General features: G+C 44.2%; 1 protein-coding gene across 3 annotated transcripts; it reads left to right on the forward strand.

Annotated features, from left to right (window-relative positions):
- Positions 1 to 26: 26 nt before the first annotated feature.
- IMMT (inner membrane mitochondrial protein) lies at positions 27 to 24138 on the forward strand. Of its 3 annotated transcripts, none has more exons than XM_075499540.1 (15): positions 27 to 179; positions 6592 to 6668; positions 7100 to 7289; positions 9098 to 9218; positions 9841 to 9930; positions 11010 to 11111; positions 14002 to 14138; positions 15152 to 15255; positions 16818 to 16953; positions 17820 to 17949; positions 19133 to 19147; positions 20735 to 20958; positions 22177 to 22308; positions 22709 to 22838; positions 23180 to 24138. In XM_075499540.1, exons 1-15 carry the CDS (start codon positions 135 to 137, stop codon positions 23785 to 23787), a joined length of 2241 nt encoding a protein of 746 aa, XP_075355655.1. In that variant the 5' UTR covers positions 27 to 134; the 3' UTR covers positions 23788 to 24138. The 3 variants fall into 3 exon arrangements, with proteins under 3 accessions (XP_075355655.1, XP_075355657.1, XP_075355658.1); XM_075499542.1 differs by having other exon boundaries at positions 9841 to 9921; XM_075499543.1 differs by lacking the exon at positions 19133 to 19147 and having other exon boundaries at positions 28 to 179.
- The last annotated feature ends 47 nt before the right edge of the window (positions 24139 to 24185 follow it).

Below are 24185 nucleotides of genomic sequence, written 5' to 3' on the forward strand. Positions count from 1 at the left end.
GGCAGAGCGGAAGCCCGTGCAGCTGCTGCGCATGCGCGCCGCGCTTTACTCGCGGCGGGGGGGGGCGGAGGCAGGCGGCGCTGGGAGTTACCGCGCACGGCGCCTTCCTGCAGCCTGCCCCCGGCTCCGAGGCCATGCTGCGGGCGTGCCACCGAGCGGGGGTCGCTGCGGCCGCGCAGGTGAGCAGGGCGGCGAGCGGTGCGCGGCCCTAGGGGAGCCCCGCGAGCCGTCCTCGCTGCCGCTTGCCCTCCGGCCGGTGCGGCCCGGCAGCCCGCCTCGCAGGGACCGGGCGGGGCCGGGCCCGCCGGCGGGGCCGAGCGGAGGCAGCGCCGGGCAGGGGGGGTATGGGCGCGGCGCGTCCTCTAAGCGCGGCTCGGTCTTCTCTGAATGACTCCGCACGCGCGGGCCGCGATTGGCTGCTCGGCTCTTGAGGGGCGGCCGCGAGCGCCAACAGGGCGCCTGGGCGGGCGCGGGCTGGGCGCTAGTAGGTCAGCTGTACTACGAGTCCCGGCGTGCAGCGCGCCAGTCCCGCGCGGGGCGGAGGGGCCGCCGCCCGCAAGGCACGCCGGTCCTTGTAGTCCGCTGCGGTTCTCCTACCGGGTGGCGGCCCCGGGAGAAGTAGGGCGGGCGGGCCGGGGCGGGGCGGGGCTGCCGGGGCGCGCCGCGCTGCATGCTGGGGGCTGTAGTCTCCTCGGCGGTCATTGCCGGCGCCGGGCCTGCCGCCGCCTCTCCCGCCGCTCCCGGCCTCGGGGCAGCGCCGGCGAGCAGCGGCCGCAGCCCGGAGGGGCGGCAGGGCTCGGCGGCGGCTCGCGGCCGGTTGCCTCCTCAGTGGCGGGGCGGCCGGGCCCGCTCACCGGCGTGGAAGGACGTGACCTTGCCTTCCCCGCCGCGGCCTCCCCTGCGCCGCCCCGGCCTGCGGCCCCGGTACCTCACAGCCCTTCCCCGTTTTGACCACAGTGGGTCCGATCGCCTGGCCGTGTCGTTAATAACGGGGGTCCCGGGGCTCAGGGTGACGAGTAGCGTCAGCTTTCGGGTGTGGGGGGCCTGTGGTACCGAGTGGCCGCAGCGGGGATCCTGCAGTCCTCATGGTCAGACACGGAGAGGAGCGAACAAGCGATGCCGGGGGGGAAAGTGCCTGTTGGGTGTGTTTTCTGGGCCTTTGCCCTTCCTCATCAGTAGAGATTAGGATGATAATATGCTACGGAGCCTTTTTAAAGCAGTCGGCCAACTTTAAGAAGCCACAAGGGTTTATAGGTGAGGGTGACTCCTCTACTAAGGCCCCAACTTGTATTTCAGGTGTCTGCTTAACAGTAATAAAAAATAATCTGATTAGATCACTTCTATATCCTACTCTACGTTCCAGTGTTCATTACTTTCTACTCACACAGTTCAGCAAAGGACAAGCTGTGCATTCAGCCCTCCCGGCTCTGCAGTTGAAAGGTAACCGCCTTAAAGCTTGCAACCTTTCCCACCGCGGCAGCTGGCATTTCCTCTGCTGCTTTATAAGGCCGGAGAGCTCTCCGGGCCGGGTCATATGATGCCCACTAAAATAAGGCTCTGGGTTTGCAGGCCTGTGGAAAGTTTTAGCTGGGAGTTGAGAAGACAGAAAACACGCTTTCGCAGATGGTTGTCACTTAGGGCTATTTGCATGTAGTCAGTCTTTAAAAGAATGTGTCGAGAATGACTGTACAGCACTGGAAAAGCCAGAGTTGTGCGTTGCAGCTGGGAAGTGTGCCTTCAGTCTATAAATGTTTGGTGGAAGACCTGTGCAAACACAGAGGTGCCACGGCGCTCTGGAGTTTGTTGTCTGTACCCTTCCTGTTTGCTTCCTTACTTCAAAAAAATAACTTTTTTTTTTTCTTCCTTCATCCCTACTCGTATTTCCTGATGAGACCAAATACAACGAAGGTTTAATTTGGACAGCAAAAGTGTATGGAGTGAAACAGTTTTTTATGCATTTTGATTCTTTTTATTCATATTGTGGGGGAGGCTTTGTGGCATACCGTAGTATATACACATGAAAGCAGTTGCCGGTCCCATGGACTTTCAGCAACTAAAACTTGGTTCTTTTTGGGTGACAAAAGAGCCAGAAACTGGAATTAAGAAACAAATGTTTTAATTATACTGCTTGTTTTGCAAGAGGTGCAGAATTGTGGACTCTAATCAAGGCATGCCAACTTGATCTGAGATGATACTGGGTAATTTTTCACAAGAAGTGAAAACTCCTGTCATGGAAGTAAGACTCCCTGGCTGTTAAGAGGTTGTCAGGCAGATGCTGATCCTGTCAAGCCTGGAAGGGGCACCAGTGCGTTGACACCAGGATGCTCCATCTGTCTGTGCTACCTGTTGCCTTGCTAATAAGGGAAGGCATCCTCGCTGCCCGCATCCTCCTGCCTGGGGGAGCACATTCGACAGAGACGTTCTTGCTGGAGCAGCAGCATTGGTTTATTCTCTGCTTCAGCTGCGGTGATCCCCAGGCAGCCACAATTACACAGTTTTTATATCTTATTATCCATCTTCCATTTTCTTGTCTTTACTACCCCCTTCAGTCCCTCTTTTTTTGACATGAGAGTCGGTGCGTCTCATGTCATGTTTAGGAGTTTCTCTCGCCCGGCTCAGTTAGCTAAAGCTCAGGCCCGAGCCTCGGCGTCTGCCTGCAGACCTGACGGTGGCATTATTGTGAGTGATGGCACCTTGCTGGTACCTTGCTATTCAGCTAGGGAAACTTAATTGTTCTGCTTTGATACAGCCCAAAAAGAAATGTGTGTTTGCGGGTGGGTTGTTTGTTTGTTTGGTTTTTTTAAAAATATTAGTGGTGGCAAGTTTTAACAATGCTTTTTTAAGAATGGAAATAAACCCTTTTTACATATATAATATATGGAAGCTGATAGTGAGGCAAGTCCGCTTCTGTTTTGTGATGTTAAGATACTCCTTTACAGGTTAAAAAATCCAGTTGTCTAAAGAGAGCTGGACCTGGCCAGGACTGTGAGGTAACAGGTCCTCGATGCTCGCTTGCTTGAGCAGACTGAGAGCTGGGAAGCAGAGCATGGCTGGATGGGGGAAATAGCAAAGCAACTGCTGCTCCCCAAAGCCAGAGCAGCATGAAGGTTTAACTACAGAAAATCCCAGTAGAGAGCTCGTGGTGGAGACTAGGAAAAATTTTATCCTTCTCTCTTACTGTGAGCTCTGTGCGTGGAGGATCAGCAAGCTTGTTAACAAGTAAATTGAAGTTGTGGCTTTGAGAGAAGCGAGTCTTCGTCGCAGCGATTTCATAAATGTTTTCAGCTACATGTGCAGTGCTGCAGAGAGACTTTTCTTTCCTTATTTGGAATATTTCTGTAGTTTTCTTTGAAAAGCAACAGAGGGCTTTTTTTAAAAAGGTATGATATTTAGCAGAAGTCTTGAGTGATGGGAAGTTAATTTGAGTTCTGTGGTCAGATATCCTTGTTACACCTAACCTCTATCATAACAAAGACAAACTTCCTCTGAAGTTTCTGGTTTGCTCTTTCTGTTTAAGTACGCAAATCCCATGTTGCAGAAAACCATATGTGTCTTGCAAGCTTCATTCTGTGCAAATTCTGGGTCAAGACGCTTGAGCCTGGTGACTAGGAGAGGTTTAGCTAAATGAACTCAGAGGATGGCGTGTCCTGTGTCTGGTTATTTGAAGTTAGGTGTGAAGTATAAGCCTGCAAGGCAGATTTTATTTTTTTAATAATGTTCTGCCGTGCCGTGCTGTTCCTGTCCTGAGCGCTTTGCTAGGGCGAGCTCATGTGGATAACCTCAAACGCTGAATTCACTGCGGCTCTTAATACTAACCAGAGTGAAGGTATGATGTGCCCCGCAAAGTGATTCTCATGCTGATATAATAGTACATAATGAATGTAAAATAATAAGCGTTTAAGAAGTGAGGTGAAACAAACAGCACGTAGAACTGCTGGAAGAGGAGGAAGAAATGGCAACAGCTGCCCCACAGTGCCCCTGCTACGGGGATCTGTGCTGTCTGTGTGATGCCTTATCCAAAGGATTTTCTCTATCTTCTCTTCTGCAGAACAGCAAATGGTTTATTTCTGCCTTTTATAGGGCATAGCAACGCATGTGTGATGTATTTCTTCCAAATCCTTTGATACGTTATTAGAAATAAATAACAAGGGTCTAAAAAAATGACAAACTCCTGGAAATTATGCAAAGGGGAGATTAGAAACTACCTGTAAATTTCCACATTAATGTGATATAGCAAATACAAGCAAGATTATTATGCTGGCCAAAAGAGAGCAATGCTTCTTTAAAAAAAAATGTTGTTTTTTTTTTTTTAAAAATCAGTGATTTTTGGAGGTAATAGTGTATTTGGATGTGAGGGAGGAAAATTAGACTCAGGTTTCTGCTCATAAAACTTTGGTACCTAAAGATTTTCAGTGGTTGTTCCCCTGGCCAGCTGTGGGAATTTCTGTTTGCAGCATCTTGAAAGAAAGAGTTGGTGGGGACTTGTTTTGGTTTTAGTTACTGCTCCCATCGCTACGTGTACACTAGTGCGAGAGTCTGACAGCGTAGGCTGAGCGCCTGCACTTTGGTTCTTCTCGTCTTAATGAACAATGAATAAAAATGAGGATTTGGATAATCACAGAACAGCCCAGCTGGACCAAAACCAATAATCCCACAAAAAAAACCCCTCCCGATGTACGACGCACAAATGCTGAACGCCGAGAAGCAAGGTTTCTCCTCTGCCCTGCTAGCTCCCGAAGCGCAGCCTGTTCTGAAGTGCAGGAGCCGATGTGTTTACTGAAGGTGGGAGAACTAAATGGGCAGGGTGTTGTTTGCCATCACTAGGTGTGAGTAGGGGTTGTAGCCAACATGAAAATGGATGAACTGGCCCAGGTACCAGGGTTACGGTTGTGGCAGCCTCTAGGATTACCTAGAGGAGTCAAGTCACCTAGTGAGGCAAGTCCAGCCTGAGCAAGGACGGGCGAGTGAGTTGCCTTAAGCTCCCTCTTGCCGTGGCGCAGGGTGGGATAATCTTCAGAAAGCCTGGCAAGGGGCTTGGGAGTGGTGGCTTATTTTCAGGTGAGTTTTAGGCAAAATAATGTAAACCCAGAGTGTTGGAAGGGACTGAAGTTGAACAGGTCAACAGAAATTAACGTTTTTCCCCCCCCTCATTTTATTGGGTTGAGCTGTACACGTAACGCTGAAATATTTTGCTCATCCTATGCTTCATGGTGTAATAGGGACCTATTGAGACTCAGAAGCATGTCCAGCAGTTGATTACAAAATGCTTTAAGAGGCTTTTATTAGTGATGTTCCATTTGAAAGGACTGGTGAAACCTCGGTGTGTGCTTCTGGGGCAATCAAGTCTAATAATTAAAAACATATTTATTATTTTGTCTCCTGTTCTATCCATTGTAAACCAGAAAATCAACCACAGAGCACAACTAGGGCTCATGAAGGTCTTGGGGGTAAGAAGAGCGCGTTTCCTGTTGCTGTACTCATGCTCCTGTTACTAATTAAAAAATTTTGGCTGCTGTTCTGGAAAGAATAAGAATTCAGTGTTCCTGTCTTTCCTCTGTACGCTGTTGGACAAGGATGGGACCTAAACCACAAGACTTGTGCTTGTTACTTATTGCCACATGCAAAAGGAGATAGAGAAACTTACCTTCTGGGGGCATGTTGTAGTGAAGAATCTCCCAATTTTTTTTTTTTAAATAAAAACTTTCTTGTTTCCCCAAATATCTCCCCTTTCTTGTTTCCCCAAATATGTGGGAGAAGTTCCTTTTGTGCCTTGTGCACTGATTTCCCGCGAGTCCTGTACTTCTCTCTTAGCAATTCACACGTGGGGAAAAAAACACCTGAGGGGAACAGTGTTTTTCCTTCTTCTGTAGGCTAGAGTAGCTTAACCAGTCTTTCTGGTTAATCTTAATTTTCAGCTAAAATATAAAGAAGATAAAAATCCTGGGCAATGTGGTTTTTGTTAAGTAGAATGTAATGAAATATCACTCTTCATATAGTAATTTCATTTATATTATAATCCGATGTCTACCTGGAAAGTGGATGCGTTGCTAATTCTCTTAAAGAGGAAGTCTTGGTTTGGAAGCTCAAGGGGAACTGCTTGTATGTCTTCAGAAATAAAAATAGTTTTAAGTATTAAATATAGTTTTTAATAGTTTTAAGTATTTAAACAGCTGTTGTTGTCTTCTGCACTGCTCACAGCTGAGCTGTTCTAGCGCACGAGATTGTTGAAGAGAATCTGAACTAACCCAGTTGTACTGCCCAGACTGGAGGTCGGGAACATAAATAGGCAAAATAAATGCAGAAATAAGCTGGGGTGGGGGTTTTTTGGTGTTTTGGTTTTTTTCCCTCACTTTTCAAAATTCCTAATTACTTCTTAAAAAGCCCTTAACCTACAAGCTGCATGTGAGAAAGGTCTTTCCTTTGTTTAGGGAAAACCGAGTCCAACGTCACTGCTCTAATGCCAGCTGCTGCTTTCCTTCGGAGGGCGTGCAAGATGTGGCGATGGAGCAAACCGCTCTGATACTGCTGTTGAGGTGAAGAGACATTTAAATGTGCTTGCTGCTTACCTCTTGCCTCCTCCACCCCTTGCAGAATAGCCGGTGTGGGAGAGCGTCACTCCGTCCGTTACGACTGTACCGTGGATATGCTACCCCCTCGGGAGAGTCTGGGTACGTAGAAGGTTTTGGAGGGTGGAATTGGTTCTTCTGTTGCGTTGACCAAGAGGGAATCTGCTCCTTAGTTCCACATGAGAGCAAATTGCTAGTGGTGGGATATTTTTTGTTGAGTAACTCGTATTCTCATGGTTTTGTATGTTCCTTGATTGATTCAGTCAGATTTAAATGAACCCAATCAAGGTGATCAATATTTAGAAGGAAGTTTGCAGGTTGCTGCCTTATCTTTTTGTTAGTCATGAACCAGTACGGTACCAGGGATTCGCTGGTGCTGAAAGTGATTTGAAGTGGGTGCTGGGTTTGTTGGCAAGCTTCTGGAACAGCATGGTTGTCCCCAGCTGTAAGCTCAAGATTTATAATCTGTTTGACGTCTGTCATATAATACAATTTACATGACTTTCACTTTTCTCCCCCCATACACCCCTCAGTGTTTCTGTAGGCAAAATCATTGGTGCAGGTGTCCTGTTTGTGGGTGGAGGAGTAGGTGGAACCGTCCTGTATGCTAGCTATGATACGCAATTCCGGGAGAACGTAGAGAAGGCTGTTCCCTACTCTGATAAACTCTTTGAGATGGCGCTTGGTCCTGCACCTTATAGCGCACCGATGCCAAAGAAACCGGTAAGTGTTTCCCACTCGCCCTCACCCTTTCATTTTTCTTTTTTTAAAGAGAGCATCTGCTCTTTGTTTTCAAATTCTGATTAATTTTGTTGTGTGCTAGGTTTAAGGATCATGTACTGAGATACTATGTGGTGCTGCTTATACATTTGCCGCTATCATCTTGTGATTGTGGTCTGTTGTTAAAAATAAAGCTGTTATTTTACAGTAAAATAATCTAGTAGAATCCTAACTGAATAGCTCTTCTGCTTATACTCAAGTAAATTGGGGGGAGAGAGAGGTAGGTGACGCATTGGAGTTCAACTGTTTTACTGTGGCTGGAGATTTAGTGTAGTTAGTGATGTAGCAGGATTAGACAACTTTTATTCTAAGATGAATTTATTTTAAAGAAAATTGACAGCTTTTCAAATCAATAAAACTTTGAATGGTACAGAGCCATGCATAAGCACCGTACTTTGAAATCCTAGTGATGCGACCCTGCAGAAGGGAAAACTTGATACAGCCTTCAGCACAACTCTGGAAATTGAATCTGGAAGTTTCTCTGTTCCTGCATCTGAAAGCAAATGCTTCCCAATTATCCAAGTGTGCTGAAAAGCTGCTCTGGCCATGGCCGTCCTGAGCTTTCAGAAGCCATTTGGCCTTCAAGAAGCCCAGAATATTTTTAATTGGAGTTTAAGAAGGCTGTTCTTAATGAATGGGAGAATATCAGTTAACCAAAACTGTATCTCTTCTGGTTTTAGCTCCACTTGACTTGTGATCATCCAAGCTCTTAATGCCTCCCAGGCACTAGTAAATTTTGCAAAACAGACCGGTCAGACGGCAAAGTTACCATCTGCCCAGTCATGGCTCTAACTCAAATGCTTTTATTTTTACCCTGTGGCTTTGCGTGATGGATATTAAAGGATCAATATCCTAAAACCTCACAATACTCTGTGCCTGAGTAAGTGTTCGTCTGCCCCAAACACTGGCATCTGAATCCTTTCAAAGGGAAATCAGTGAAGTCGTGCAACTCTGATTCTTCCATGCCTCTCAACCCCACACCATGCCTGTAGCATCTTCTGTTCAGTGATACCCAGACAAAATAATTGTTTGTTCTTTTTTTAAAAATGTATCTTTAATTATGCAGTCACGTATATTTAAAACAATTATATAATTTTTCCACTACAACTTGAAAAGGAATTGCCTAGAAACTGAGCAGGATGGGAGGGGTGACTCCCATAAGTGTTGGTGGACAAAAAAATTACAATTGAGGGAGCCAGCTGTTGGAGCAGTTATCTGAAAAACTGAAGCTGGGTAGAGAAGACTGATGGCCTAACTTGTTTTGACAACAAATGCTCAAGAGGTTTGAAATGAAGAGTCAACCGAATTAATTTAAGATATACCTGTATGGACTAAATAATGTCCAAGCAGAAATAATTGAAATCTGCTTTCTGAAGTTGTTTCAGACCTTCACGTGCGTGCAATTTTTATAGTTTCTGCATTATCTGTAGCATTCAACACACTCAGAAGTGTTTGGAACATTTGGGGCATGAAATTATTTGCTTTTTATGCATACCTTAATAAATATTTCTTTGTAGTGAAAACTGCCACTACTGTAACTTCAGTTTTGGAGAGGTGAAAATTGTAAAGATTCCTTCCAAATTAAAAATCAAGGCAGGAAATTATATGGCCTTGCTACTGTTTTCATGTGTACCTTGAAGTTTAGGTTTATGATACAGTTGTCCGGACATGGAAATGTCCATTATAATGGAAGTGGTGAGACACAGGCTGTTTGGAAAACTGATGATATTTCTTATTTTTGATTTTTCAAGATACAGCAGGGCCCACTGAAGATCTCATCTGTAGCAGAAGTAATGAAAGAGTCTAAACAGCCCGCTACCAAATCCCAGATGAGCAAAACAGAAGCTGTTGCTCCTTCAGAGGAAAAAGAAGGTAAATTTATAGAATGTCATGTAGAGGGAAGCAAAAGACCTAATGATGTCCTATATCATACATGCTGGGGTAGATTAAAATAGTCCTTTGGAATGGTTGAAGATGAGCATGTTATAATTTCTTAGAATTAATTCTATTTTTTTTTTCAGTCATAAGAAAATTTGCCTAAAATGGCTTTAGCTTTTTTTTGCTATTTTTTAGGAAATTTATTTACTTCATAGAATATTTGGAATCTCAGATAAACAATGACTATCCTGCATAGTTTAGATATGAGACTCAGCAGGAAGAGCACTTTGGGTGCTGGAGGCCATTTACCTCCACTTCTTGCAAGCGCAAGAAGCTTAATTCTGGGTAATTACTGAGCTACTGTAAAGCCAGATCAAATGGAACTGGTTTAGAGCGAAGCAGTTGTGACATCTTTTTACATTTATCTCTCATGGCTGTGTGTGTGTAAGTAGTACCTGGTTGCTGTTTGTCCAGGAAATTCTCTTTTTTCTGGAAATAATAATATCAATGTCCAAATAATATGTTTCTACAGAGGAAAAAAATTGTCTTATATCCCTGTTCTTACATTATAGCACATATATACTAACTGGTTTTGTTCTACAACTGTATTTAACAGCAGGCAAGGCTGCAGCACAGATCATCTCTGCAACAGGTGTAGCCATGTCGGTGCCAGCTCCTGGGATACAGACTGAAGAAGGTGAAAAAGGTCATATGAACACGATGAAGGAAAACAAAATCCTGTAGCTTCGAGTGCATAAATTCTTACTTCTGTGTTGGTATTTGTCAGTTTTTAAAGGCATGATTCTTTCTGCCTTTTGCAGAAGAAACAACTTCCATCATCTGTTAACAGATCTTTACCATACTAAGAAGCTCAGATTGATACCTGGGACAGGTATAGGCATGAACGCAAGAAGAAAGCCTGCCTTTATGCTGAACTGGGACTTGTCCAGTTTGCCTCTGCTCTTTGTGGCTTTCCGATTGCTGTTCAGAAAAGCGTGTCTGCCCAGGGTCAAGTGAAGAACTGCATATGTTGTTTAACTCAACAAGAAACACTAGCTTCTATATGATAGTCTTTTTCAGATGAGACTAATATTAATTTCTTTATGTGTGAACACATTTCATAAAAAGTATGTCACTAATAAGTAAATACATTCTTCAGAGTTAGCATCAGCATTATTAAAAGGTAACCTGAAGGTTTTTGTTGCAGAATGAGTCTGAGAGCTGAGAGATCTGGGCTCTCTCCTCAGTTCAGATGCAGACTTGCTGTTGATCTTGAGACAATTACTTAGGTCAATGCTCACTCTTAAGGCATTTTAAGTAGCCTTAAGCTGGGAGTAGAGTATAATTGTGATTCACCATAGCCCTCTTGCTAATCTTTTGTTATTTTGGCTGGACTCTCTAAGCATGCCAAAGGAGAACTGGAAAAAACATAAGAAGAGATACTTGAAAAACACTTATGGAGCCAAGTTTAAATTTTACTTCTTGCTTTGCCTTTGACTTCTGAATCTTGTGTATTTTTGTAACTAGACAACGTAAAATCTACAGATGCATGTGAGGTATCCATGCTACTATCTTTAATTTTAAGATGTGAGACTGGCCTTTGTAATTATGGATCTAAAAATGCTTGAGGTAGTTTCAGCATGGCTGCATGCAGAAGTCAGATTTATAAAGTGATACGGACAATAAAAATCAATTTTGAAAAGAAAGTTACTTCCCAAGAAGTAATCCGTATACAAATGTGGACTCTCCACTTAAACAGTTTAACTCTTTTTCACTTCTGAATAGGTAAAGAACATGAAGATTCCCATGCTATAAAGGAACGGTCACCAGAAGAAGTTGCAGCCCGGCTTGCCCAGCAAGACAAAGAGGAGCAAGAAAAAATATCAGGTAAGTCCATACTGTTAGTTTTCCTGTATGTGTTGTACATGACAGAAGAATTGTTGGACTGTATTGGCTTTAGAGTTCTAAGTTGCTTACGCACCTCTTTGTTGTCCCTGTGTTGTGTTGGCAGAATGAGTGGTGGTGAAGCTTCTTCCACCCACTAAGAAGTAACTGATAGCCAAAGAACGATGGAAAATTCTGGGTTGGAACAGACCTCCAAGGTCCCTAGTCCATCCCTGTGCTCTAGTCAACCCCTCTGCTTGGAGAGTTGGGGCAGGTTAGAATAGAGTAGAATAGACTATTTCAGTTGGAAAGGACCTACAGTGATCATCTAGTCCAACTGCCTGACCACTTTAGGGCTGACCAGGTTGAAGCATGTTGTTACGGGCATTGTCCAAATGCCTCTTAAACACTGACAGGCCTGGGGCATCGACCACCTCTCTAGGAAGCCTCTTCCAGTGTGTGACCACCCTCTGAAAGTATAAATAATGGTCCTTCCGCAGGAAGGGTGCTCAAGGCCTTCTGCCCTGGAGATTTGAAGTTCGCCAAGGAATGAAGATTGTTCCACCTCTCTGAGCAGCTTAGCAAGCGCTGCTTACGATGGAGAATTTGATACATCCAATTAATTTCTCTTGTTGGCACGTGGATCTGTTGTCTCTTGCCCTTTCTCTGGGCACCTCTGACAAGTCTGGTTCAGTCTCTTCTGTAATACCCCATTAGATGTGGAAGGCATTACTTCAGATACCCCTTCAGCTTCTCTTCTGTAGGCTAGAAGAAGCCTAGATCCTTCAGCCTCTCATCTGTGTCATGCGCTCCCATCCCCTAACCATCTTAGTGCCTGTCCACCGTTCTCTCCCCAGTTTGTTTGTACCTTTCTTATACTGAGGCTCTCAAAATGCGACACTATTCCAGATGTGGTCTCGTAAGTGCCAATCAGAGGGAAATCATTCCTTCGCTTGATCTGTGGGATGTGCTGTTGTTTGATGCAGCCCTGTTCATGTCAGGACTCATTGCTGCCAGAGCACACTGACCCGTGTTCAGCTTGACATCTTCTGGGATCCCCAGGTCCTTGTCTACAGAGCTGCTGGCTAGACTTCTTCAGTAGTGGTTCAGGGATGGTATGTCAAGGCTCTGTGAAGAGTTGCCTGTAGGTTCTAGGTTGGGAACTGTGACAGTTCCTTGCCTGGGTTCTAACTCAGACCTATTAATCCAGCTCAGTAATTAACTACTGAGAGGTGGGCTGGCTTTTCCTATGTCCCAAAACTCATGTCCTCCTTGTGTGTCTTGCTCAAAACAATGAGTTTTGCTTCCCCCTTGCCCTCCACTTGGTTTGTTAGATTTTAAATACTTCTGGGCTGTTGTTTGGTCTTGGTTGGGCTGCAGCACGATTGTTTAAGTCAGGAGTTTTGGGTCCTTCCCTGGTTTGCCTCAGGGGAAGCCAGAAAAATAAGAGAAATTTTTTTTGGTAGATGGTGTTTTGCTGTCTAGCATGTCCAGGCAATCTGTAGCCAGCTACCTTGATGCTTACCTTCTGAAAGCAAACCCAGCTCAAGCTGCAGATGGCTTGCAGTGTTAGGAAGCTTCCATATCATCCTCCAGCCAGTGTCGATGAGGATGAGAGGGAGACCAGCCTCTTGGAGAAACGGAGGGGTGTCGAAGGATGACTTCTGACTTGGGGCAGCGCAAGGACTGCTGACTGCAACGGCTCTGCAGACCTTCTGTGGTGAGGGAAGGAGTCTCTGGGGGTGGGTAGGCTAGAGGCATTGACTACAAGGATGCTGAACAAAGACTGTATTTAAAGTAAGTGAAACTTTACTGTTAACATAGGTGTAGCCAGTGAAAATAGGCTTGAAAGGGAGTTTAAGAGTACTGAGACCACGTATTGGACATGCTTCAGCCTGCTGCGGGAGCTGCGGCCTTTTTATTTTATTATTCTTTTAGTGTTTGGAAAGGGCTGATGGTGGAAGAGGCACTGGCATGGTGTGCTGCATCTGATCTGACCTGTCCGACCGCTGTGCATGTGAAACGGGGTCTTGGCAGATGTGTCGACCAGGCTCAGACTTTCCTCTGAGTACTCTGGTCCTCGGCCAAAGTCCGAGCCTTGGGCTGTTGTTGCACATGAGGGATGAGAAGGCTGTACAAGCCTGGACTTAACAGGCTCGGAGTAGATGTGCTGGTTGTGGTCTGCTGCTGCTTGCTTCTGCTCAGAGCTTTGCATGGTGTAGAAGAGCAACATGAACAGAAACAAGAGGCTCAGCATTAGTTGTCTCCTTCGTACAAGGACTTTTTTGCAAGTGAAGACGTTGAGATGTTTGTTACACTGAAAAAATCCAGAGGAGTATTTACCGGAAAGGTGGATTTACTTACCCTAGTACTTAAAAATAAATGCCTGGTTCCAGAAAGGCAGACATTGCTCACTGTAATTAACCATTGTGATTTGGTTCCTGCTTGACTAATTAATAGCTTATTTATGCCTCTATACCAATAGGAATAGATAGTTGAGTCCACCACCGCCTTGCCTAGGAAGAATAACTCTGCATTTGGAATGTATCTTCCTTGTGGAAGATGGGAAAATTTACTTGTTTTCTCTTAACCATCGTAACAAGTGAAGATGGAAAAAATCTGTTGAGTTAAAATGCACCCCCCTGCAGAAGCATGGTAAAGGTCTTCCACTGAGTAGCTTTATTGCTGTAAGTGCAGACTTGCACCTTAGTACTCCTCTAAATAAGGAGCGTATTCTGACAACCTTTCTTCTTCTGTCGCCTGCAGTTCCCAAACTGACCAACTCTTTTGGGTCATAGAAAATAATATAAGGAGACACAGAGGATGTAATGTGTCAATTCACTAATTCTTCAGCTCTTTTCCCTGTAGTTTAATTCAGTTAACTTTTTTCCAGCCCTTGCAGCAACTCTAGAAGGAGCCCTAAGCGCAACAGCTCGTGTAACTCTTCAAGCGATTACTGCCCAGGAATCTGCTGTGCAAGCAGTGAATGCCCATTTGCAAATACTGAAGGAGGCCATGGATGATTCTGAGGTAAACTGGACAAATGGGGACAATTCTTATTATTTTTGCATTGCATTTAGCAAAACTTTTCATCTCACAATTAAAGTAGGAAGCTTTTCTTGCAGTGTCTTTGTGTTTATCAGTTTTAACTAATCTTTCCACTCATGAAATGTAGTGAATGAATAATAAAGTGGTTTTGCTTTTGACTTCTCCCCCCCCCCCCCCCCCAACTCCTTCATTCCCCTACAGCAAGTAGACAAGTTCAAGTTAATACACCAACACAAATCACGTTGTATTTTAATTCCCAAGCCCCTTTTTTACCTAAATATAGTTGGAGTATAATACTGTCCACCCTGATATTCGGTTGAACCATTCCCTTTGCCAAAATCTTGCTGGATTGTTTGTTTCTTGTTTGGAAATGAGTAAGGGATGTACGAGCGATACCAGCTTGTGGTTCTGGTGTGCTAATGCTGGGGTTTGTGTGAACTGCTGCTTTCTAATCAGTTTTGGAGCAGAGGGTGTAATTTAGTGGTTAATCAATGAACAGGAGCATACAGGCAACTACACAAGCACTCAAGATTTAATCTAGTAGTTAGAAAAACAAGTATCTTAAGAGTTTTTGCTTTTAAGCTTAAGTATTAAGCTAACTTTAAAATTGAGCAACTTCACAGTATTACGGTACTTTAAGTATTAAGCTTAAAAGCAATTTTAAAGTATTACAGTACTTTAATACATGTAGAGATTTCCCACCAAAACGTTGTGGCACCATACAGTGATCCTCACACAAGCTCTTCTGCGTGGACGAATGGCTGTTGCTCAGGTGGAACAAAATGTTAAGAATCAAACAAAACAAACCAAAACATTGGAAGGGAAAAATAATTCGTAAAGCTTCCAGCTGTGCTGTTGGTAAAACACGAATATGTTGCTTGGTTTGAGTGAAATGAGCGTAGCAACTTCTGAGTCTTTACAGGCTTTCATTTATTTTTGATAACTGTTTTATTTCATGATTGCGATGACCCTAATTAAGCATCTATGCTTCTTAGGCTGCTGGGGAGAAAAAATCATCTCAGTGGCGCACTCTGGAGGAAGCGCTGAAGGATCGGAGGAGAGCTGTGGATGAAGCCGCTGATGCCCTTCTGAAAGCCAAGTAAGCTGCTTGCTTTTAAGGCTTATCAGGTGGTAACTTAATATCACCCATGCAAGGGCTGGCAGACACGAGATGGGTTTCTAGAAAGCATGCAGTCACCTGTGTTCATATTAAACTGACGTGTTTGTGCCAAATCAAAAAAGTCACGTACACTAATGAATATTTTAATTTGTAGTGTGTACATCTTAGGTGCCTGTGCACATGGTCTTCACTGTACCAGAGAGTCTGAAACAGTCTTATTCGTCTTTTTAAGAACTTGTTTATCTCTTTAATACTTATCTATAGTGTTGGTAAGTTCAAGTAAGATTAACAAAAAAAAAAAAAATCCATAATCCTTTTTGTATTATTTTTGGATAATTTTGTCATTGTTAAAACCTATTGTGAGGACTCCATGACTGCACTCTCTGTGTATTGAGTCAGTAACATCACTAGCTTCTTTTAGTTATAATGAAAAATTAAACCTTACAGCATCGTTTGGCAGTTCTATCTGTCAGCAGAGTTGCTTTTAAGCGCGTGTCTAAGAAAACCTTGAATTCTGAAATGGAGCACTGCTCGTAACCCAAGGTTCTGTATGAACCACATTGATGAGCAGCGAGTCTGGTGTGCAGACTCATTGCGTAGGGATTATAGCAGCAAAAATAAGATGACAGACAAGTATCTCCACATTGCCCTTGTAATGAGGATAGACACAAATTTGGAAGCCCTTTTGATGCTTCTGAGGCTGAGAGGGCAACATCATCCTTGAAGATGCACGGTTGCGATTTAAGTCACAAACTTCTCTTATCTTTGAAGTTGCTGTGCTGACTGAAAATAGTTAGGAGGTGTAACTGAGGTTTCAAAGAGTAAAACAAAGCTAACCCAAACCCCAGATGCGCTTGCTTTCATTCTCTATTGTTCTACTGGATGCCTTCGCTTTTATTTATTTACTTGTTTGTTTATTTTAAAGCTTGTTCCTTATTTTAGTGAGGTCATTAGAAACCTCCATTGGTTTGAATGGATTTGGAAAAGGAATGCTTTTTCACTTGTTCCTTGATTTCCAATTATGCTAGAGAAAAGTGGTTCTTTCTTAATTAAAAAAAAAAATCTATCTTTACAGAGCTCTATAAATTTTCTCCCATCCTCAGTTATGTCCACCAGTCACCATGTCCAAAATACTTCTGCAAGAGTAAGCCATCTGTATTAAAAACGTTTCCTTGATGCTCTGTTATGTGATGGAAATGTCTGCCTTCTAATACTAACTTAGTTTTACTAATACGAACTCCTTTCAGTGAATTTTCTTTCATCTGCCCCTTCCAGCTAAGTCTTGAGTACTAATTGCACTATAAATAATTCTCATTTTACATGGAATAGACACACTGACATCTTTAGGTTTCAGGTTGTGGGGAAAAAAAAAAAAAATCTTTAATCACAGCATCTTAGCCATAGAGCTGGTAGATGGGAAGCACCAGTAGAGTTATCCGGTAGCTCTTCCTGTAAATACAGATAGCAGAAAGTAAACTTTTCTTTGGGGTTAAGTTGTAAGACCTGTATGCGTTATAATTAACAGCTGCTTCTCTTTTCAGAGAAGAGTTAGAGAAGATGAAAGGTGTAATTGAGAACGCCAAGAAGTCTCAGATCGCAGGAGCCAAATCTCACATTATCGCTGCAGAAGAAAATCTTCATCATATGATAGTTGACTTGGACAACGTCGTAAAAAAGGTAATGCTTCCACAGACTGTTTTTAGTTGCCATTAGAGTAAGGACTACCTGGCAGCTTGTGCAGGCCTCCCCTTCCCAAGTCCTCTGTAGTAGGTTAAATATTTTTGAAGTGTAAATTCTGGTCTTTTTTTAGCTATACTCAGTCTTCGAGCTGATTACCTACCAGTGAACAGTCATGACAAGATCTTTGCAAGAAGAACTTGAACTCTGTCCTGAAAGAGTCTCCAGCCAGCTTGAGTCGTGTCTGTCCTTTCTGTAGGCGACTTGTAATTCTTTGCATTTGATGCCGAGAGGAATTTACCATGAGGTTAGGGAGGAGCAGGAGCAAGTTGTGCTAATGACTTGGTGGGTAAATCACTTTACAGCTCAGAAGACTGGGGAAGAAATGTAAAGGTGAAATTTATCCCCTTTGCAGCACAGTTGATAATTCATCAGGTGTGTTTTGAGTGGAGAATTTAGCCTAATAGTGGGAATATCAGAACTCACTGAGGGGGGCAGCCGTCACAGGACGGGCTTACTAGGCCTATATGGTAGCTGAAAGCAGAGAAAAAGAGCTGGAGATCTTCAAAGATGCAAACTGAATTAAGATACTCTTTTGGTCCTCTCTAGGCTACAGACTGGCTGTCTAGTTACAGTGTGCATGTGAGGAGAAATGGATTTGTGGTAGTTCCAGCAAATAATTATTGTATACAAGAGGTTTGATATCACAGGGTGGGTTTTTTTTCTCCCCCAAGTCAGTTTGCTTTGGTTGGGCTGGAGGGTAACGATACCTGCCTCTAACTCAGGACCTGGCTTTAAATTATGTATGCCTCTGTTTTTGATATTTGCCTTGACAAATAAACTGATCTCATTTTTGTTTGTTACAGGTTCAGGCAGCACAATCTGAGGCCAAGATAGTAGCTCAGTATCATGAGCTTGTGGCTACAGCTAGAGAAGAGTTTCAGCGAGAGCTTGACAGTATCACCCCCGATGTACAGCCTGGCTGGAAGGGGCTAAGTAAGTCTCTGACTGCAGGGTTACTTCATGCTTGTTATATGCCCGTCACTTTGGTTTGTAGTTTCTGTAACTATGGCCACTGAATTGAATGTCCAGCCTCCTGTTTTCCATATTGTTTGGTCGGTTTGAAGTGAAAATTAATTCACAATTAAAATAAGTAATCTAAAGTAGGTGTTACGAAGAGGCTTAGTTCTGGAAACTACCTGTGCTGTATTGGAAGCTTCAAAAAATGTAGCTCTTGTGTGATAGATATCATGTGGTGTTCAACCACCTCTTCCCTCCCCTGGTATTCCAGGAGGAGAGCCAGGTCACTCCAGATTTGGAGCAAATCTGTGTTGCTCACTGATCAAGTGTTTGTCTGGTTGACTCTCTGTGGTTATAGGTATTATAATCCACCATTATTACAGAGTGATAAAGAACTCCCTGAATGTCTGTAGATCATCACTGACATGACAGATATACTGAAAGATAGAATTCACTGTTCATACCCTACCTACCCCAGTATATGTTATTTCTAAATTAAATTGACACAGTAACTTATCTTGAACAACGGAGAATGCTGCACACGAGCAGTGAATAGGCACCTTATGTTTTGTTTATGCTATTACTACTGTAGTTCTTTGCCCGAGATCTGAAATCTCATGAGCTGCCTTTCCTTGTGCAGGCTCAAGGTAGAACGTCTTGGGTTTTGTGATCGCTGCCCTTTTGAGGGAGGAAAGGGAATCTCCTGGTAGCTTCCATGCACTTCATTTCATACCGCTGTGACCTACTGAAGTATACACGGGACTGAGCTGTTAGGGTCTGTGGCTGTGCCCCTTGGGAATTTGTTTCTTGACCAACTGCTTCTGAACAGGAACCTAGAAATGTCAGACTAAAATTTCCAGTGTCCTGTTGCACTTTTCTACTTCAAACTTGTATTCCTTGCTCTGGCTAAACTTCAACACCAATCTGTGGGTTTCCAAAGGTGATATTAGTGGTTGGGATGTTTTGTGCTACATCTTCCCTGTAATGTAGAGAGACTTTTATACTTGACATACTGTTCTTCCTAAATTCCTAGAGACTTGGACTCATGTTTAAGTCACTGTAGATAAGAAGCTCTTAGTTTTCTGTTTCACTTTTGCATGACTGACTTGCTGTAGTGAATGTGCATTAACTTTTCCAACCTCTCCTCTTTCTGTTACAGAGATAACTGACTTAGGTGAGTTCCTGTAACCTGTTCTGGTCTTGTGAATGTCATCTCTTCTCTTTGTTCTTTTTTACGTTTGTGTGGTCCATCACTTTAAATTACAGGCAGTATCAACCAAGGGGTGAAATGTTGCATTCCTAAAACATTTCAGGCTGAGGTATGCTCTGGGATCCTTTCCACTAGTTTTGCACATCTAGCTTGAACCACAAACTTTGTCTAGCAGCACTTCCCAGGTCAGTGTGATCGCTGGCTTCTGAAAGCCAGGTTTAAATTTTCTTTGTGAATTTAAGTCAGTCGATACCTGCTGCTGAGATTCCAGTGAGAAACAGAAACTGTGGCTAGTTCCAGCTGAGCTGTGTGGTGGTGTTTCTCCTCAAGCAGGCCCACCTTGCAGCAGTCCTGGCTTGAGAGAGGTGCTGGATGCACCAGCTCCTGCTGATGCCCCTGAAACGTCTAGGTACTTTGCATGCTTGAAAAGCCACGCAGGGCTACTCTGAGCTGGGTCAGCAAAACCAGATTCGTTTACACTGAAGTTGGCTTGACTCTCCAAATTTAATCTTCACAGTTGACTTTAGAAGTGTTGATTAACTCTTTGATTCTGAGATTATTACTTTTTTTTTCCCTCTTGATCAAAGAAACCTATTAAAACCGGAGTGCAGTAAAACCCCGTTCAGTTTGTAACAGTGTTAAGTTCAACAGCTGAGCTCAGCGGTGCTGGTCAGCTTCCCTGCTGGACACGAGCACTGTTGCACTGAGCCTCCTGTGCCAGTCCCTTCTCCAGCTCTCGCCAGCAGGATGGCTGAAGGACTGTGGAATTTCACTTGCTTTGATCCCTGCAGGAACGCTTTCCCGAGTAGTCCCTGGTTTTCCGTACAGGCGATTTAGCTGGCAGCCAGTGCAAAATGAGCTGCAGCATTTTACAGAGCCTATGCCATTCTCGGGTCATCAAATCTACAAATGCTGCAGGTGTAGCTTGTGTCCTCCTCTCCCAGAAGAAAAGTAGCAGATTCCTTAGCAGACACAGATGTAGTTGTGACCCCTACTGCTCTTGGAGTAGCCAAACCTGAAGGGTACAAATTGGGGTAAGAAATCTGTTTGGGACCAGTTGGCCCTGGAGGACTGTTGAGGAGAGAACGTGAATTCCGGCTCTGTCTCACAACGGCTTCAGTGTTTTCAGGATCAAATTTCTGTAAGCTTGTACCTAGCTGGAGGTATCGGTCAGCACCGGGGTTTTACATACCCTGCTGCTCTGTGTGCTGTCACAGGGGGAAATATGCGGTCGTGTAAAGAAAGAAATGGACAGAGTGTCGACAGTCTCCTCGAATTGAGTGTGACTCGAGTATGGGAGTGCCAACAATAGCTGTGAATCACTTCAAAGAAACTCAGATAATTTCTCTCCCAGATAGAAAGTACTTGCTTGTAGGTGTGGTATTCGGTGGGCATTAGCACAGGTCAAGGGCTTGAAGTGCTTAGAAACTTTTCATAAAACATGCTCGCCAGTCAACCACTGGAGCCTTAGAGTGCTCTAGTGGGAGGTGGGCAACCCACTGTGGTGGCAGTTTCCCTGCAGACCTTCCTAACGCCCTGTGTCTTCTCCAGCTGGCCAGTTATCCACAGACGACTTAAATTCTCTCATTGCACACGCCCACCGTCGCATCGACCAGTTAAACAAGGAGCTGGCAGAGCAGCGGGTGAGGGAGCAGCAGCACATCGAGTCGGCCCTGGAGAAGCAGAAACTTGAAGATAAAAAAGCATTTGAGGCAGCCGTGGCCAAAGCGCTGGAGCATCACAAAAGCGAGATTGAAATAGAACAGGAGAAGAAGGTAAAGTGGTGTAATGCACCCGTTGGGATCTCTGGCTCAAAAAGGATGTAGAAGAGCTAGAGGAAGCGCACAGAAGAGCAACTGGGATGTTCCAAGGGATGGGAGACTTCAGATAGGGCGACCCCAAAGATAAGCGTGGAAAGGAGATGCTGAGCAAGGAAACTTCTGCAAAGTTAGAATGGTAAAATCATACAGCGAAACAGGGAATGACTTTCTCACGTTCCTGTCTGCTGTTGGAGATAGGATTACTGGGTCAAAATAAATGTTTGATCTGACCCAGTATGGCCATCGCAGGGCTTTGTAGCCCCTCCATCCTGCCTCCAGGAGGTATCTCCGTGTCCTTCCACTCTGGCAGTGGTTCAGGATTTGATTCTTTCAGAAAGACTATGAAAAAACTCCTCAGAATTTTAATGCTGCTTTGGACATGAAGCAAGTGCAAATTACAAACAGGAATTTGGACACTGGAGGTTGTATCATTTGAGATGCCATATTGCAGGCAGATGTTTTGCCAAATACTCCTGCTGTTTTCAGATGTGTGCCTCTGAAAACAAGATTAAACACTGGCCAGTAGTTGAAAATTTTGCATTGACTTGAGGGATACTAAAGATTTCACCTATAGCCTGTTAGTTCAAAGCACTGCAGTGACAGGTATTAATTAAGAGCTCTTTTTAAAAGTTGCTTGAACTATCATCTGTGCATTTAATGTAAGGATGGAACTGTCACAAACCTTTTTAAGAAAACCAAAAAAACTGTTCACCTGCTCCTAAACAAACCTGCCCTCTCTAAAGTGGCTGTTTTATACAAGATTGGGTAAAAGGGGTATTACTGTTTCACTAAACTCTAACTTGGACAGTATTACAGCATGTAGGGAAAAGGTAAAATTTGTTTTGTTTGGAAGCTGGTTTGTAAACACTGGAGGGTTTAGTTTGTCACGTTACTGTATCTTTGATACAGTATTTTGATAATGGCACTAAGTGCCTAGTGAGTATAACCGCCAGTTACAGGCATTGTGGGCTGTGAAGCTATTCTTTAGCGTCTTTAGGAAGGGGTTCAGCTATAAAAATGGACCTCGGCAGCTTTTTAAGATGAAACATGGGCTCTGTCAATGCCACTTCTATAAAATGTACCCTAGGTGATTGCTGATGAATGATATAATCATAGTGTGTGACGAGCAGTTGAAAAATAGCGGTGTAATAACAACTGCTTGTGTGTGTACAGGTTGAAGAAGTCCGAGAGGTAATGGAGAGTGAAATGAGGACCCAGCTCCGGAGGCAGGCTGCTGCCCACACAGACCATCTCAGAGACGTTCTTAAGATCCAGGAGCAGGAACTAAAGGTGGAATTTGAGCAGGTAAGGGAGAAGAGTCCCCAGGGGAATTAGGGGGATATTTGAACCCTTGCAAAGCACGTACTTCACAGGACGAGAGTCCTGAACCATCTTCCAGGAGACTGAAATGCGGGCTGGGGAGGGAAGCCTGCTCATCTTGAAGAGATGATATCAAGTGCCTGAACACGTAGGTTTTATTCAAACTTGTCTTAAAACCTTTTGCTACAGGTGAGAAATTTTTGACAGTTACAAGTGCAGTAACTGTTAAATTCACCCTAATAAGGCTTCGTACTGGTACATTGTATGTACTATATGCATTGCTCCTAGCAAGAACAACAGACTTACAGAAACATATCTTAAAAGTAAGGTAAATACATACATCAGACCAGAAACAGCTCTTTAATTGTATCTCGCTCTGTTTCAGAACTTATCTGAGAAACTCAGTGAACAAGAAATGCAATTCCGACGCCTTACTCAGGAACAGCTCGACAACTTCACATTGGATATCAACACTGCCTACGCCAGGCTGAAAGGAATTGAGCAAGCAGTCGAGAGTGAGCACTGAAATCGTGGTTTTTTTAAGGATTAAAGTTGCAATCCCCAAAGGCCCATTACCCAAACCTGGGGGGCCTAAACCCAGGCTTAGGCACATAGCTTGTGGGCCTGCGTTTGCCACGCTGCTGAGCACCCGGCAACTTCCAGCTGCACGAGTCCAAAGCTGCCGTCTTGTTCTGACCCTAAGCTGTGGAACAGGCTTGCTTTGAGGTCAGATGCCAAGGGGGCAGCCGCTTTTGAAAGCGGGGTGTTCAGAGGAATGGCTTTTGCTGCTTGTGTTCAAAACTCCTCCTGTACATGTCCCCCCAGCTGAGAGTGCCTTTCTTGGCTTATTTTGCAGGTCACGCGGTAGCAGAAGAGGAAGCCAGGAAGGCCCATCAGCTGTGGCTTTCTGTTGAGGCGCTCAAATATTGCATGAAAACAGCCTCTGGGGATAGTCCCACAGAACCACTGGAGAGCGCAGTGAAGGCCATCAAAGCCAGTTGCTCTGGCAACGCATTTACAGAAGCCTTAACAGCAGCTCTCCCTCAGGAGTCCCTGACGCGGGGAGTATACAGCGAAGAAGCCCTCAGAGCCCGTTTCTACACAGTCCAAAAACTGGCAAAAAGAGTGGCTATGATCGATGAAACGAGAAACAGCTTGTATCAATACTTCCTGTCTTACCTGCAGTCGCTGCTTGTGTTTCACCCTCAACAGCTGAAGCCACCTGCTGAGCTCAGCCCCGACGACCTCGACACGTTTAAATTACTGTCTTACGCTTCATATTGCATCGAACATGGAGATCTGGAGCTCGCAGCTAAATTTGTCAACCAGTTAAGAGGCGAGTCCAGGAGAGTGGCACATGACTGGCTGACCGAAGCTCGAATGACCCTAGAAACAAAACAAATTGTGGATATCTTGACAGCATATGCCAGTGCCGTGGGGTTAGGAACAACTCAAGTGCAGTGAGCTAGGATTGTAGTTTCGGAGGCAGTTCAGCAGTCATTTGTGCTGGCAAGAAATCCAATGATCTCCCAGGGGTTGCAAACCGAGCTGCTGGCAGGGGCTGGAAGCGTTAAATCAAAGCACGGGTACAGTCTTGTTTCCTTGCACTGTATTTAACTTTACCACCTGTTGTATTTGTATTGGTTTTGAGTTATCATGACAACCAACTTCAGGAAGCTTCTCTACAATTTGTGTAAGAATTTTGTTTCCCCATCTTACCAAGCGGGCTTGTGATCCAACCAAAATAATGTTTGTAACCTACCATTAATGATTTGCCACTTTGTCAGCTGAATAAAACAAGACTTCAACCACTTCCTCCTGCTGTTCAGTCTCCTATTTCTATTTAAACATCAGATACAGCT

Source organism: Mycteria americana, chromosome 4 (genome assembly GCF_035582795.1).
Source record: "Mycteria americana isolate JAX WOST 10 ecotype Jacksonville Zoo and Gardens chromosome 4, USCA_MyAme_1.0, whole genome shotgun sequence".
Lineage (NCBI taxonomy): Eukaryota > Metazoa > Chordata > Aves > Ciconiiformes > Ciconiidae > Mycteria > Mycteria americana.